We start from the raw sequence: 15396 nt of genomic DNA, 5'->3' as shown, positions 1-15396 counted from the left end.
GTCAGGAGAAATCATTCTACCGGCTCTGCTACTAAGCGCCAAGTTCTTCAAGTATTCAAAAGGAGCATTTGATCAAAGGCGAGGGTAATGAGGTATGCATGTTTACGTGTATGTTTATGTTTGTACGTGCACGCATCTACTCTTCTGGCTTGACTCTTAGCCAAGTTCAACAATACCATCACTGCGTCGACTTAGCATTCAAATGGGTAAACACAGAAAGAGAGAGCTAAAGAGGAAAAACAACTATCTGAGGCTCCTTCCGTGAGTTCTGAAGATGGGACATTGTGTATCATTGCGCTCAGGCATTGAGGCAGACAGGGAGGCATGGTTCTTGACAGGGCCACTAGCTGCCTGTGAGGGTAAATGTTTTAAATTGGATGCAGCTGAAATTGGACACGCATGATCAAAAGACCGTGGAGAGCGGGACACTCACGGGGGCACCAGGGTGTGTGAGTGCGTGCGGACTCACGGGGGCACCTTTCAGGGTGATGGTCTGACCCTGGGCCATGACAGGGTTCCTCCTGTACTTTTCATTTCATGGTCTGATTCAAACATGTCTGGCTCTGTCAGGTGCCAATCTTAGGTTAGGCGACAGACCAAATAACCCAGATAACTAGGTTAGGGAATACCAAATAACCCAGATATATAGGAAGTCAGAGGGTGAGTGGAGAGCAAAGTAAATTGTCTGACATGTAAGCTATACACGCACAGTAGGATGTGTGCATATTATTAACTTGGGTGTTCACCCGGGAATATCTAGGTCTACTTTCCCTTGAGCAATCAGATACTTGTATGTACCTAGCCGTACCATTTAAATGGGCGTGTGCACAGTATTATCTTGATGTGTACATTACCATTTTACTTAAGGCATGTATGTACATACAGGTTTTGGCACAGATCAAAGGACAGGGCATAAGTATAATGTGCTTTTGAAGAGTCAGCAGTGGCCGTTTTGAGGACGAAGGGGTTGCATGATGTGCTTTTGGGGACCAAGGAGGAGACAAAGCCTTTAGTGAAGTGTGTGTGTCTATCAACAGCTCCTTCTCACCTCTGAGCCGGTGGCCTCCAAGATGGTGGGATGGGCGCTCTCGGGGGCCCAGGAGATGCACTCCACCACGTGTTCGTGCTCCCGCAGCTCGGCCTTGCACTCTTTGGACGCCACAACCCACACACGCACCGTCTGGTCGTTGGAGCAGCTGGCGATCAGGGTGCCGTCCTGGTTTGGCCGGACCATCCTCACCCACTCCCTGTGGCCCGTGAACGTCTTCACACAGTAGCTGATGGATGGGAAGAGGGGAGATGGGTTAAAGATGGTTGCTTGCTTTGCAGAAGCATAGGAAGTGTTGAATACTATTTCAAAGAAGAGAAGCTCCTGCACACTTATATGAACATTTAGGCTCATGGTGAGCACTGACTGCTATTATGCAGCATACTTACCCAGTGGCCACCTCCCACATTTTAATGGTTTTGTCCCTCGAGGCAGATACTATGTGATCTCCATTGGGCATGATGGCTACGGACGAAACATTGTGATCGTGTCCTGGAAAAGAAAAGACAACGCAATGAGACCTTCACTGGGCGGCAGGTAGCTGGGCCAGTAACCGAAAGGTTGCTGGTTCGAATCCATAAGCCGACAAGGTGGAAAAATTCTGCCCTTGAGCAAGGCAGTGAACCCCCAACAACAACTGCGCACCTATGACATTGATTTAAGGCAGCCCCCCCACCTCTGATTAAATATGGAAGACAAGTTTAGGTTTAATTCATTCAGTTGTGCAACTGACTAGGTGTCCCCTTTCCAAACAACCACTGGTGACTGAAATAACTATTGGTGAAATGTCCAAGTACTGTACTTCAGACAGAGGGAAATTGGGCTAAATGCATTAGCAAGCTTTTCTTGCCCAAACCTTTCAATTTCTGAATGCCACCCACTGACAGGAAGTCATCCCCATCCCCTTCCCCTTGATAAAGTCCCCGGAACTAAATGTGCCATAAAATAGGTTTTGTCCAAATGAGCCAATTAACATGAGTAGTGAGACGGCCAATTACACCCAGGGTGTCTTTGTTCCTGGAGAAGAGGCAGCTAATTACCAAGACAGTAGGGCGGCCATTTTTAATCAGCTAAAAAGATGAGGAAACAGCAAGTAGGCTCTAAAAGGCAAGCTTAAATATATTGGATGGGTGAGTGTGTGTGTGTGTGTGTGTGTGTGTGTTATGTATGTGTGTGTGGGGGGTACTGGCTGTTATAATAATGGGTGGTGAAAGCCTCACATAAGGGCTGCTATCTGGTGCTGAGTGAAGAGGATAATAATTAAACTGACTGTCTAAAATATCTCCTAATCTTCACTACCAAACCAGTCAGCCTGGTGGGAGGGAGGGATGCAGGGAAGGAGGGGGAGAGGATGAGCGAAAGATGGGGAGAGAAAACTGTGTAGAGGAGAAAGGGTGAGGAAAGAAGGGAAATTGGTTAAGGAGAAGAGAAGGACTGGAGAGAATGAAAGGATGAGAATATGAAGGGATGGGAGGATGACAGGAAAGCTGGCGCAGTGGAACTGGCAGGAGCAGAGAGAGGGATGGAGAGAGGGAGGGAGGGAGACAAAGAGAAGAGGTCCCAGAGCTCTCGTTTCTTAAGTGTGAACACAGCCGGTCTGTTTTGGGGCAACATGCCAGCTCTAACTGACGCAGTGTAAATTACACCCAAAAAGGGATTGGAGAAACCGCTAATATCTCACACACACACACACTGAAAACCTTGGATTTATGTTTGTCTAGGTTTACAACTAAAACATGGATTCAAATAATTACTGAACCCTAGTCAAGAAGGGGAATATGAGCTCATTTTCATCTTATTTACTTCAAGCATTCATATTCATTCATGTAGCATACTTCTTAGTCTGGGCAATTTGAGAGACGTTTTTGGGGAGATTTTAAGGGGCATATGATGTCAAACATTAAGTCTTGATATGTTTTAGGAGCTCCAGACAGTTCCAATGGAATAGGAAAGCCACTCCTGTTTCAGTGGGGCCTGAAGGCACACGTAAGATGTGCCACTTCAATTTATGCAGCAATTAGGATTTAAAAGAGGGGAGGGGGGCAGTGACACTGCCTAAGGACTGGTACATTTAGAGTGCTGATGATAAGAGAAATAGCACCTCGTCTTGAGGGAGGGTGTGTGTGTGTGTGTATGTGTGTGAATACAGAAATGATTCTCATATTCTGCCCTCCAAATCTTAATATTAAACGGTGCAAATTACTGAATTCCTGAGAGAGAGGGAGACAGAGAGAGAGCGAGAGAACAAGTCCCCACCGCCTATAGGAGTTAGATTGGGGAGGATGTTAAGAAGTGTGGAATGGCTGGCATTAACATTAAATCCTGTGTGACAGAATTTGGTTGTGATGTGAAGCTCTTTTGTTTCACTGGGTTTTCTGTGAATTGGAGCAGATTGCCATGTACTTCAGTGAGGATGAGCCATATCATACGTGATAATGAACAGCATCGGTAGCACCTGTGTCCCAACGCACCATCCAAACACATTCTCACACATACATGTCTGGAATCATCCAAGCGTTGCCTGAACTAAACAATCAGACATACCTCACCATCCCTGATCCTCCTCATAGTCTATGACATAATATCCTCCAACCCATTAGCTCTCTAACCAGTCCCACCCTCTCCTGTCCCTCCAGTCCACTCACCATGCATGGTCCTGATGCACTCAAAGCCCTGGAAGTCCCACAGCTTGATGGTCATGTCTGCAGAGCAGGAGGCCAGCAGCTTGCCAGTCTGGTCAAAGGAGATGTCCTGGACAGAGTCTGTGTGACCCTTCAGCGTCCGCTCAAAGTCTCCTGTCTCATAGTCCCACACCTGGCGAGGAGAGAACACACTCTATTTCAGTTTCTCTGTCTAAACAGGTCACATGAAAACGAGAACACATACATGAACACACACAGCTCAGATGATGGGAGAGAAGTACACACATGAACACACAAATCCAAAACTTCAGCTGCTATGTGAACATGAACACGCATGAAAACACAAACACCTGAACATAAACACACAACTCAGCTGCTCTCCAAAATCTAAAAATCCCCAAATCCCCACACCCCGACAGAGACCCCAAATAACACTGTCTTGTCTAGCCTAGTCTGCACCCTGTGACACTGCCTCCAAGCAGCCAAAACAGGCTTATAGGAGGCAGGCTGAGACTGGCACAGAGAGAGATATGGATAGCTCCATCATCTGCAGTAGATCATATTAATGTCATATCACAGGAGCTCCAACACACCCTGGGTGAGGTGCCAGACAGACTTCTCTAGACATTAGCTACCCACAGTTCACTGTCTGAGATTCGTCTCTAGAGCTCCAAATAGCACAGAATGACGAGAGCCTACAAGCCAGACGGCGTCTCAACATGCAAACACCGACCCCATACATATTCAATGTTCAAAACCTTCCTCGTCTGATTAAATTACTGTTTCTAGAAGACTACAATAGTCTGAAGCGTATCAATTCAAATATCCCCATATTGGGATAGTCAGAGAAGGAAATAAGCCAAGAGTAAGACTATGGTGGTTGAATAAATAGGAGTCTGTCTATTGTGATTGTGTTGATATTGACAGAGAGATTTGAGTCTTAAATAAAAGGGTCAAAAACAAACACTAGTTTGGCTGCATCTCAAGCATAATGGCTATCACATCACCCTGTGTTTCCAGGCAGACCGGCAGGCACTGTGGGGATAAGCTTTTCCTCCATCGCTGAGCAAGCAGGAGGGGAGGGGAGGGGGGTAGAGGTGGTGGGGGATGGATTTGGGCAGACAGTGACAGAAGCCCCCTCCTTCTGCCTCATTTGGGCTTTCTCCACTGCCAAGTCCACCCGCCCCCTCTCCCCTCCCGTTTTGAGTCTAGTCTACCACAAAATCCACCCAGTATGGCGTGGTGTTAAGTCTGCCAATACCACCAAGACTATCACTTGGTCTGCTGAGCTTGTGCTTCTGCCACCAAAACCCATCAATGCTGAGCTTGTGCTACCTATGCAAGTGGCGAGCTAGTGAAACACGGTGGTGCAATTTATTCTAGCTTTTATGGCATTTTCTGCAGACCCATGTAGCCTATCAGCTCCGTAAGCTGCAGTCTAGATGCACTGCAGAAGGTCATTAGGTAATGAGGTCAGAGGTCAGGGGAAGCTAACCTGAAAATGTGTTTATGTACTGACTACAGCATGAGATAAACAACCATAAAATGAATGTTAGCCACTCGTAACGATTTGGCTCTAAGACAGAGAGACTAAAATTGATTAAGTCTTTCCATTGACCAACTGAAGAGAACCTATATTCAATTTAAAGATCAAAGCAGTAATTAATATAGGCCTACCTTTGCGAGAATGACACTATAAAATAGTCACTTTAAAATAATCGGGGTCCAGCCTGTGCTAAAGGCATCTGCATGGTCTTTCTTGCCATAAGCAGCAGTTAACCTGACACTCAACCTCAAGCTGTTCGGCCTAGTTTAGTGTGAGGGACAGGGTTTCTTATCACCATGCAGAGAAAGGGAAAGGGAGTGCGGGGAGAGAGAGAGAGTGCGAAGGGAGAAACCGAGAGTGAAGGAAGTAGAGAAGGCTCACTGCTCACAAAACCTGCAGATGTACATACTGCCAAGGTGGCGAGCTCAAGGCTGGTAACATGTTAAAAAAAGGATTGTATAGATTTGCTACGTTAGCAGAAGGGAGAGCAGTGTACAAGGGAAGAAAGGGAGAGCGAGAGGGAGTGCGAGAGGGAAGGAGTGAGGGCAAGCAGTTTGTCTGCAGAGCACCAATGCCCCGTGACAATTACTCCCTGCATACTAAACAAAGAGGAAAAATACACTAGTTTCAGACTGCAGGCAAACCAACACAGCCTTACTGGAATGTCAGAGAGAGAATGTCAGAGAAAGAGAAATAAGGAGAATGTCAGATTGCAGAGCTCTTAAGTTCAGCTCCCAAGTTAAAATATTTAACAGCAAGGTTTGGAGGGAAAGTAGGGGACAGTGAGGCGAGCCAGGCCAGGAAAGAAGAGGTATAAGAGGAGAGGGGGCAGATTGGGAGATTTGAGGCCTGACTGGGATGGATGGATAGTGGTCGTGGCGGAGGGGCCAGCACTCAAGCGGAAATAACGGGGTGGGACGGGGGGAGGGATGCTGGGAATGACGATGGGTAGCTGGGGGGAGGTGGTGGTGGCGGAGGAGGAGGCCCCTTGTGGTAGTGTAGCCAAATAGAGGAGAATGAGTGCTAGCTGAGAGGAGGAGGTGGTGAAGGCCCCTGGAGGGAGCATGGCAAAATAGAGAACAGGAGTCTGATTCCACATGAATAAAATACACGGCAAAAATATTTATAGAGGAACTGGGGCACGAAGGTAGGTAGCTGTGGTAGCGCATCAGACCAGACCTGGCTGGCTGTAAAAATAGCATTGTGGATGAACCAGGGTGATTATTATACTGCCTGTATCAATGCATTTATACATAGCATATGATGGATGTCAATCGATAGTGTGGGGGAGGGGGGGGGGTTTGCTGTAGGCGTGTCCTGACAAAAGAAGAGCGCGAGCGCGTTGTAGGTCCTCTGTTATTGTGAAAGCAATATCTAAAGAAATCCACACACTCCTAGAGTATATTATACAGCATAAGCAAATCCAATGCAAGTCAATGGAGAATGAGGCCTGCTACAGCGTTCTCCCTCTTTCTCTCCCTCTCTCACAAGCACACGTGTGTACACACATACCACAGACATCAATGCACACCCGTGTGTGTGTCTGTGGTACGTGTGTGTCCAAAGAATATAGTACGATACAAAAACGGCTGTAGTTAACAAACCACTTAGCATATTTGGGCTTAAAACAGGTCAAATAACACATGCTTTTAAACAATTTAATTCTGAAATGTATTTCAAAATAAATATGTTGAAGTCATTTTAAATGATTTCTTCACATTTTCTCAAAAGCCCATCTTTGATTGGCACTGGAAGTATGATTGATATTTTAATAGTCATTATCTATGTGGCCTGATTACACACTAACTATGTTGACACCAAATGTCATGCATTTACACCAAACAGAATTTGTTCAGTGGCACGTTGTGATATTGTACAAGGACGTGAATTGGTTAAAGATTATGCAGTTCAATGGTTGGTACACAGCTCTGCAGTTGACCTTGACTGAACTGGGACTTAAACCCAGGCCTTATTGGTTACAGTTATACATATACAGTCAACACACATACAAGTCAAGTGGATAAAGTAAGTTGCCACCACAGCGTTGGGGAAGTTGTTTGGGGTGGGTTGCTTGCATCTCCTTTATGCTGATCTCGTTGTTTCCCTTAGCACTGTTTAGGCAGTCTTCAGGGACCTTTACAACCAGCCTGGAGAATGACCTAGACATAGAGTAAAGACTGTTGTTGTTTATGATGATTATTCTATTGACCTTTATTGTGGCGTCCTCGGAGGCTGACACCATGACACTGAAGACTGGGTGGAAGATGACGCGCGTGACAGGGGAGCGGTGGCCGCTCAGTGCGTACTTCTCCGGCGGGCGAGGGATCCACTCTTTGGGGTCACGCTTCTGGGCTACGGGCCCACCTAGGGTGATCTCCTCCTTGGCCTCGTTCAGCTTCGACTCCAGCTCCATCACCTGGGGGGGACGGGGACGGACATGAAAACACAGTTACCATCACAGTAAGATATGTGGTATTACATAGAAGGAAACTGGCCATTTCTGGCACAAAATGGCTGCCGTGCATCATCATAATAATAATAATAATAAATAATATGCCATTTAGCAGACGCTTTTATCCAAAGCGACTTACAGTCATGCGTGCATACATTTTTTGTGTATGGGTGGTCCCGGGGATCGAACCCACTACCTTGGCGTTACAAGCGCCGTGCTCTACCAGCTGAGCTACAGAGGACCACAGGTGGGAAATACATATCGATGGTGGATGAGGTGAATTTACCCCCATTTTGGAATACAGTATGTGTATAATCTATACTACGTAAGTAAAATGTCTAATATAAACTTGCTAATGCTGATGGATACATGGAAATCTCTGCTGGCAGCTTCAGTGTATTGCTAAGTAACCACATCAATGCCACCCATATCAAACGATCTCATCATATTATAAGGGCATTGGGTTAACACATTCAATTCTTTGTACTGTAACCTTTTTAATACGCCGTGTATGGTGAGTATCTGATCAGATGATGTTCCGCCGCAGTCATGGGCCAAGACTAGCAGACAGAATCCCCACCAGCTACAACAGCATCCCCTGAAACAAACCACAAACCTTCTTTTGTAATCTGATGACTGAGGTCCATTTCTTTTCCAAAAGGCCAGCATACTTCTTATCCAACTCTTCATTCTGGTTGGGGATGAAAAGAAAGAAGAGTTAGGAAAAGAACGCTGCACGCACACAATCTAAGCACAGAGCTTAGCTTAGGCCTGGGGGGCAGCTGAGGTTGCAGGCAGAGTCTTTGGGTACAGTAATAAGGTGTGTGTGTGTGTACACAGTAATAAGGAATGGGATTTACACCCCTACATCCAAACAGTGGTCGCACCACATAGGGTCAGCCTTGAGGCTAATTGTAAAAACACATACACACGGAAACATACTTACGGAGACACACACACACACTTCTTAATCCCCCTCACACAGGCTAATCTCCTGCAGACAAGGGTTTACGCCCTCAAAGTCTGCTGGGGATGGACATTAACTTCAGGGAGCCTGGCAGAGAGTGGCTTCCACCTGGAGGAAAGGCTAGCAACAGGGGTATGGAGGCCATTTTACTAAAGGGCGAGGGAGGGACTTCTGGTACGTGTTCACAGGCTGGCTAGGGTAAGGAGTAAGGCGAACTTAGGTGAAACCCATTACGGGTACTAGCAAAGATCAAGACTTCGCCTAAAAACGAGCCTACATGTTTTATTCATGGAAGGCAGAAAAGGACAAAGAAAATAAGTGGTTGGTGTGTGTATGTGTGACGTGAGGCATATGAAGCCCCCCCAGCTCGATTGTGTTGGGGGTGCCAACGGGCCAGGGTGAGGTCGAGTTACCAGTCACCTGCAGCTCAGCCCCACACCTGCCTCTACAACATGCTAATCAGACCCAGTCACACTGAGCAGGGTCACATGCGTACACACACACACCAGGTGGGTTCTCCTCCATCCTCCCACACAGGTTACAGTCTAGACAACAGCACTCCCCAACAGACACATGAAGGCGGACGCAGTCAGACAGTGTGGTAGACACACTCAACCACTACAGATACACAATTTCCGCAGTCTGAAATATGCATGGGGGCACAGATTGCCAAAGACTGGGCTAATTTCTATTTTTATTATATTTCTATTGTTTTACTTCACTTTGTCCTGCATTGTTGGAGCTAATAGCTATGTGGCTATTAAACTCTAAAACTAAAAAGGGAAAGGGATGGCGTGTTTTCTGAGAGGAGTTGCTACATATTTACATTGTCTCTTGATGTGGTGTTACTAATGGGAGAGGATGAAAGAGCCATGAGGGAGAGAGGTGTGTAGGGATGGGGGTAACAAAACACTTTTCTTCTCTGGTGATTCAGTACAGTACTATACCAGGTCACCGGCTTCAGCTCATCTATCAAACAAACCATCAACAATTCAGATTGACAGCCTAGCCACTGTTTCAGTGGGGGAGAAAATGTGCTTTGTGGTAGATTTCATAAATGTTTTCCCCTCTTAGGAGAAATAAAAGAGAAAATGTAGAAGTGTGGAGTAGTGCTATAGGCACAGAGGGGAGGTGTGTGTTCTGAAGCTAGGCTGCTGCTCCTTGGCAGAAATCGCTCTGTTGGAAAATCAGAGGTGTCCAAGAGAACAGTTGCTGCCTCTCTTAGCGCTTGGAGCGATAAGAAGAGGGGAGGAGGAGAGGTGACGGGGATGGAGGGATGAAAGGAGTTGTAGCACTGTGTCCGTGAAGAGAGAGGGAGAGAGGTAGAGAGGGACGAGAGAGAAATCTGATTTGCCATCTGCCCAGACCCTCTGCCGATGGCTTAACACACACTGTCAGTGATCCACACACCTTCTAATCACTGTGGTTTGCCAGTCTATCAGCAGGGTGTGTGTGTGTGCTTGCGTGCGGGCAGTGCCAGACAAGAGGTGTGGCATGCTGTTCAGTATGCTACCTTCAATGCCACTCTGCTCACCTACACAGCTACATACTGCATAACATTATTTTTGCAGGTCTTAAAAGAAACCCAAGACAAAGACTGTTGATGTAGCATTAGGGGAAATGCCTCCATTCTCCATTGGTATCACCTCCTCAGGTAATGAATTGACTAGATTAAGGCAATGGAAGGCTGGAATTGCCAACATCATTTGGGCAAGCTTTTAACACAATCCACAAGGTGTGCCTGTGTGTGTGTGGGTGGTGTCAGACGCGTCAGGGAGCTTCTCCATCCATAGCAATCTTCTATTATTCAGGCTGTTTCCACTAAGTAGGGAGGAGGAAGGACTGAACACCTCTCCTTCTGTGCTATACAAAGAGGGAGGTAATGACAAAGACGGGGAGAGAAAGAGAGGCAGCGGGAGAGAGAGCGCGAAGGGAGCATTGACGTGTTAAAATTGCCACACGTTGTCTTTGCTCTTTGTTTTGTCTTGTTTGAGGAGAGATTGTAAATTGAGTAAATTCAAAGGGCACTTTTGTTCGGGGCTTTAGCTGCTAGATACCTGCCGTTACATTAGCTCTGGTAGAGCACAGCTAGGAAAACAGGGAGAGAGATTATCTTCATCTTCTGTTCCACTCCCTGACTGCAGCTTCTCCCTCGTGTGTGTGTGTGACAGACACCCTAATCATAGCTTCAGATCACCTTAATTGGGCTCATATGGTTTCAGTCACACTTGTCTGCGTCAATTAAAAGGGGGAATAAAGTGTAAATTAAAGCGGTATTGTTTGGGTAAATAGGCTTGATTGATAGTGTGTGTGTGTGTTACTGTGTGTGTAATGTTCCATCATTTCTCACCACGTCTAATTCTGCCTCCTTCTTGAAAGTTGAATATGCCTCTTCATATCCATTGGAACGAAGGTAATCAGCTATCGCTCGATTTCTGAAATGGAACAAAAGAAATACCAATTAGTTATCTTGTTAAAAGCAGTCGAGATTAGAGTTTCTCTTGTTTAGAAGATGAGACATCTCCTTAAAATGGAGAAAAGGCTTGAGTCAGGAATTTGACTACAGGTAAAACAAAGAAAGAAAATAAGCGTGTCTGAGTAACATGTAAATTGCATTGGTCTTTTGTTTGACGTGTTGAATAGAAAAATCACACATGCACACCCATGGCCACACGTGCACACAGACCAATTTGACACAGATAGATAGTGTCTGCTGTCGATAATGAGCTCTTGTTGCTCTGGGCAAATAATGGAGGAATCACTCCCCACAGAGTAGAGAGAAAATGAAAACCAGACTACTGTACACCGAAGAAACACCTGCAGACAGACACGCATACTCTCCTCACACACAGCTATCTACAAAATCCTTTACATGAATACGAGACATGAGCCAAGTGAAAGCTAGAGGTATGAGATGTGGAGACGTTGAGATAGACGTGACAATAGAGCAGACAGAAGCTACACAGTAAAATGACTGCTTGACGCTTCCTCTTTGTTCAGGGTTGGCCCAAAAGACACGCTCGGAGGGACACACACACACATACAATTAACTGACCTGCCAATGTTTGTCTATGGAGATTGCATGGCAGCAACGGGTGTGGCTGAAATAGCCGAATCGACTAACCACAGCAGAGGCTAAATTTACCCACCCATGGCTAGGTTATTTCAGTGCCTGAAGTCATTCAGCTGAAACTGTTGATGTCTGAACCAGGGTTTCCGATAGGAAAATGTAGCGCAGGACATTTGACCAGTAACATTTTAATTTAACAGACATTTGAGAAATGTACCAGACCCATATCTATTGGGTGCAATGCACACAAGGCAGTAGGCTACACGCGAATGTTCGTTCCATAATGCAATTAACTGGAAAACACCATTGTCAAAAGTGGACTGCACATGCAAGCGGTTTCATGTTACAGATAATCTGTTAGAAATGTAGAAAGAGGAGATCTAATAGGCTACTTTAAAGAAAGGTAAGACATGCCTCAATATGTATTAAAACGTTCAGGTTTCAAACAATTAAGTATACCACATGACCAAAAGTATGTGTACACCTGCTCGACGAACATATCATTCCAAAATCATGGGCATTAATATGGAGTTGGTCCCACCTTTGCTGCTATAACAGCCTCCACTCTTCTGGGAAGGCTTTCCACTAGATGTTGGAACATTGCAGCGGGGACTTGTTTCCATTCAGCCACAAGAGCATTAGTGAGGTCGGGCACCGATGTTGGCCAATTAGACCTGGCTCGCAGTTGGCGTTCCAATTCATCCCAAAGGTGTTTGATGGGATTGAGGCTCTGTGCAGGCCAGTCAAGTACTTCCACACCGATCGACAAACCATTTCTGTATGGACCTCGCTTTGCGCACAGGAGCATTGTCATGCTGAAACAGGAAAGGGCCTTTCCCAAACTGTTGCCAAAAAGTTGGAAGCACAGAATCATCTAGAATGTCATTGTATGCTGTAGCGTTAAGATTGCCCTTCGCTGGAACTAAGGGGTCTAGCCCAAACCATGAAAAACAGCTCCAGACCATTATTCCTCCAAACTTTACAGTAGGCACTACGCAGTCGGGCAGGTAGCGTTCTCCTGGCATCCGCCAAACTCATTCATCCATTGGACTGCCAGATGGTGAAGCGTGATTCATCACTCCAGAGAATGAGTTTCCACAGCTCCATAGTCCAATGGCTGCGACCTTTACACCACTTCAGCCGAAGCTTGGCATTGAGCATAGTGCTCTTAGGCTTGTGTGCGGATGCTCGGCCACGGAAACCCATTTCATGAAGCTCCCGACGAACAGTTCTTGCGCCGACGTTGCTTCCAGTGGCAGTTTGGAGCTCTGTAGGGAGTGTTGCAACCGAGGACAGACAATTTATACGCGCTTCAGCACTCGGCGGTCCCGTTCTGTGAGCTTGTGTAGTCCACCACTTCGCGGCTGAGCCGTTGTTGCTCCTAGACGTTTCCACTTCACAATAACAGCACTTACAGTTGACAGGGGCAGCTCTAGCAGGGCAGAAATGTGACAAACTGACTTGTTGGAAAGGTGGCATCCTATGACGGTGCCACGTTGAGTCACTGAGCTCTTCAGTAAGGCCATTCTACTGACAATGTTTGTCTATGGAGATTGCATGGCAGCAACGGGTGTGGCTGAAAAAGCCGAATCGACTAATTTGAAGGTGTGTCCACATACAGTACACCATTTACATTACATTTTAGTCATTTAGCAGACGCTCTTATCCAGAGCGACTTACAGTTAGTACACCAGTCAAAAGTTTGGACACACCTACTCATTCCAGGGTTTTTATTTATTTTTACTATTTTCTACATTGTAGAATAATAGTTTAGACATCAAAACTATGAAATAACACATACAGAATCATGTAATAACCCAAAAAAAGTGTTAAACAAATCCAAATATATTTTATATTTGAGATTCTTCAAAGTAGCCACCCTTTGCCTTCATGACAGCTTTGCACACTCTTAGCATTCTCTCAACCAGCTTCATGAGGTAGTCACCTGGAATGCATTTCAATTAACAGGTGTGCCTTGTTAAGTTTAATTGTGGAATTTCTTTCCTTCTTAATGCATTTGAGCCAATCAGTTGTGTTGTGACAAGGTAGGGGGGGTATACAGAAGATAGCCCTATTTGGTTAAAGACCAAGTCCATATTATGGCAAGAACAGCTCAAATAAGCAAAGAGAACTGACAGTCCAGCATTACTTAAAGACATGAAGGTCAGTCAATATGGAACATTTCAAGAACTTTGAAAGTTTCTTCAAGTGCAATCGCAAAAACCATCAAGCGCTATGATGAAACTGGCTCTCATGAGGACCGCCACAGGTAAGGAAGACCCAGAGTTACCTCTGCTGCAGAGGATAAGTTCATTAGTTACCAGCCTAAGATACAGCAGCCCAAATAAATGCTTCACATAGTTCAAGTAACAGACACATCTCAACATCAACTGTTCAGAGAAGACTGTGTGAATCAGGACTTCATGGTCGAATTGCTGCAAAGAAACCACTACTAAAGGACACCAATAAGAAGAAGAGACTTGCTTGGGCCAAGAAACACGAGCAATGGACATTAGACCGGTGGAAATGTGTCCTTTGGTCTGATAAGTGCAATTTTGATATTTTTGGTTCCAACCGCTGTGTCTTTGTGAGACGCAGAGTAGGTGAATGGATGAGCTCCACATGTGTGGTTCCCACCATGAAGCACGGAGGTGGTGGTGTGCTGGTGCTTTGCTGGTGACACTATCAGTGATTTATTTAGAATTCATGGCACACTTAACCAGCATGGCTACCACAGCATTCTGAAGCGATACGCCATCCCATCTGGTTTGGGCTTAGTGGGACTATCATTTGTTTTTAAACAGGACAATGACCCAACACACCTCCAGGCTGTGTAAGGGCTATTTGACCAAGAAGGAGAGTGATGATGCTGCAGATGACCTGGCCTCCACAATCACCCGATCTCAACCCAATTGAGATGGTTTGGGATGAGTTGGACCGCAGAGTGAAGGAAAAGCAGCCAACAAGTGCTCAGCATGTGTGGGAACTCCTTCAAGACTGTTGGAAAAGCATTCCAGGTGAAGCTGGTTGAGAGAATGCCAAGAGTGTGCAAAGCTGTCATCAAGGCATAGGGTGGCTACTTTGAAGTATCTAAAATATATTTTGATTTGTTTAACACTTTTTTGGTAACTATATGATTCCATGTGTTATTTCATAGCTTTGATGTCTCCACTACTATTCTACAATGTAGAAAATAGTAAAAAGAAAAGAAAAACCCTTGAATGAGTAAGTGTCCAAACTTTGTCTGGTACTGTACTTTTGTGTATATATATATATATATATATATATATATATATATATATATATATATATATATATATATATATATATATATATATATATACATACATATATACATACATACATACATACATACATACATACATACATACACACACACACACCGCATGTTTTCAAAATGCTTACTGCCTCCAGCTCATTGCAAAGTGGTGTGACGCGCTGATGAAGCCTGCCTTCCGTTGCAGTTTCATGCCGCGTTCAAAACAACTGGGAACTCGGAAATCTCAGACCTCCGACTTCAGTGCATTCAAGACAACTGGTGAAAAAACGTGCTCCGACTCGGAAAAATAGTTTCGAAAGGTCATCCAACTCGGATACTCGGGCCTCTTTCCAACCTTTAGATCTCTAACGTCATGATTTGACCTTGTATT

General features: G+C 45.3%; 1 protein-coding gene across 2 annotated transcripts in view; it reads right to left on the bottom strand.

Annotated features, from left to right (window-relative positions):
* The window catches only part of LOC121566355 (lissencephaly-1 homolog A), a 55928-nt gene that overhangs the window by 6562 nt on the left and 33970 nt on the right, over window positions 1-15396 (bottom strand). For both annotated transcript variants that reach the window (XM_041876442.2, XM_041876441.2), the window contains 6 exons: window positions 11006-11090; window positions 8305-8379; window positions 7446-7652; window positions 3694-3862; window positions 1438-1540; window positions 1049-1277 (listed from right to left, as the gene is read on the bottom strand). In XM_041876442.2, coding sequence (XP_041732376.1) covers window positions 1049-1277; window positions 1438-1540; window positions 3694-3862; window positions 7446-7652; window positions 8305-8379; window positions 11006-11090 — 868 coding nt within the window. The remainder of the gene's footprint in view (window positions 1-1048; window positions 1278-1437; window positions 1541-3693; window positions 3863-7445; window positions 7653-8304; window positions 8380-11005; window positions 11091-15396) is intronic.

The sequence above is a fragment of the Coregonus clupeaformis genome, chromosome 5 (genome assembly GCF_020615455.1).
Source record: "Coregonus clupeaformis isolate EN_2021a chromosome 5, ASM2061545v1, whole genome shotgun sequence".
Taxonomy (NCBI): Eukaryota; Metazoa; Chordata; class Actinopteri; order Salmoniformes; family Salmonidae; genus Coregonus; species Coregonus clupeaformis.
The sequence above is the reverse complement of the archived record's forward strand: the minus strand, read 5'-3'. Positions and strand labels throughout refer to the sequence as shown.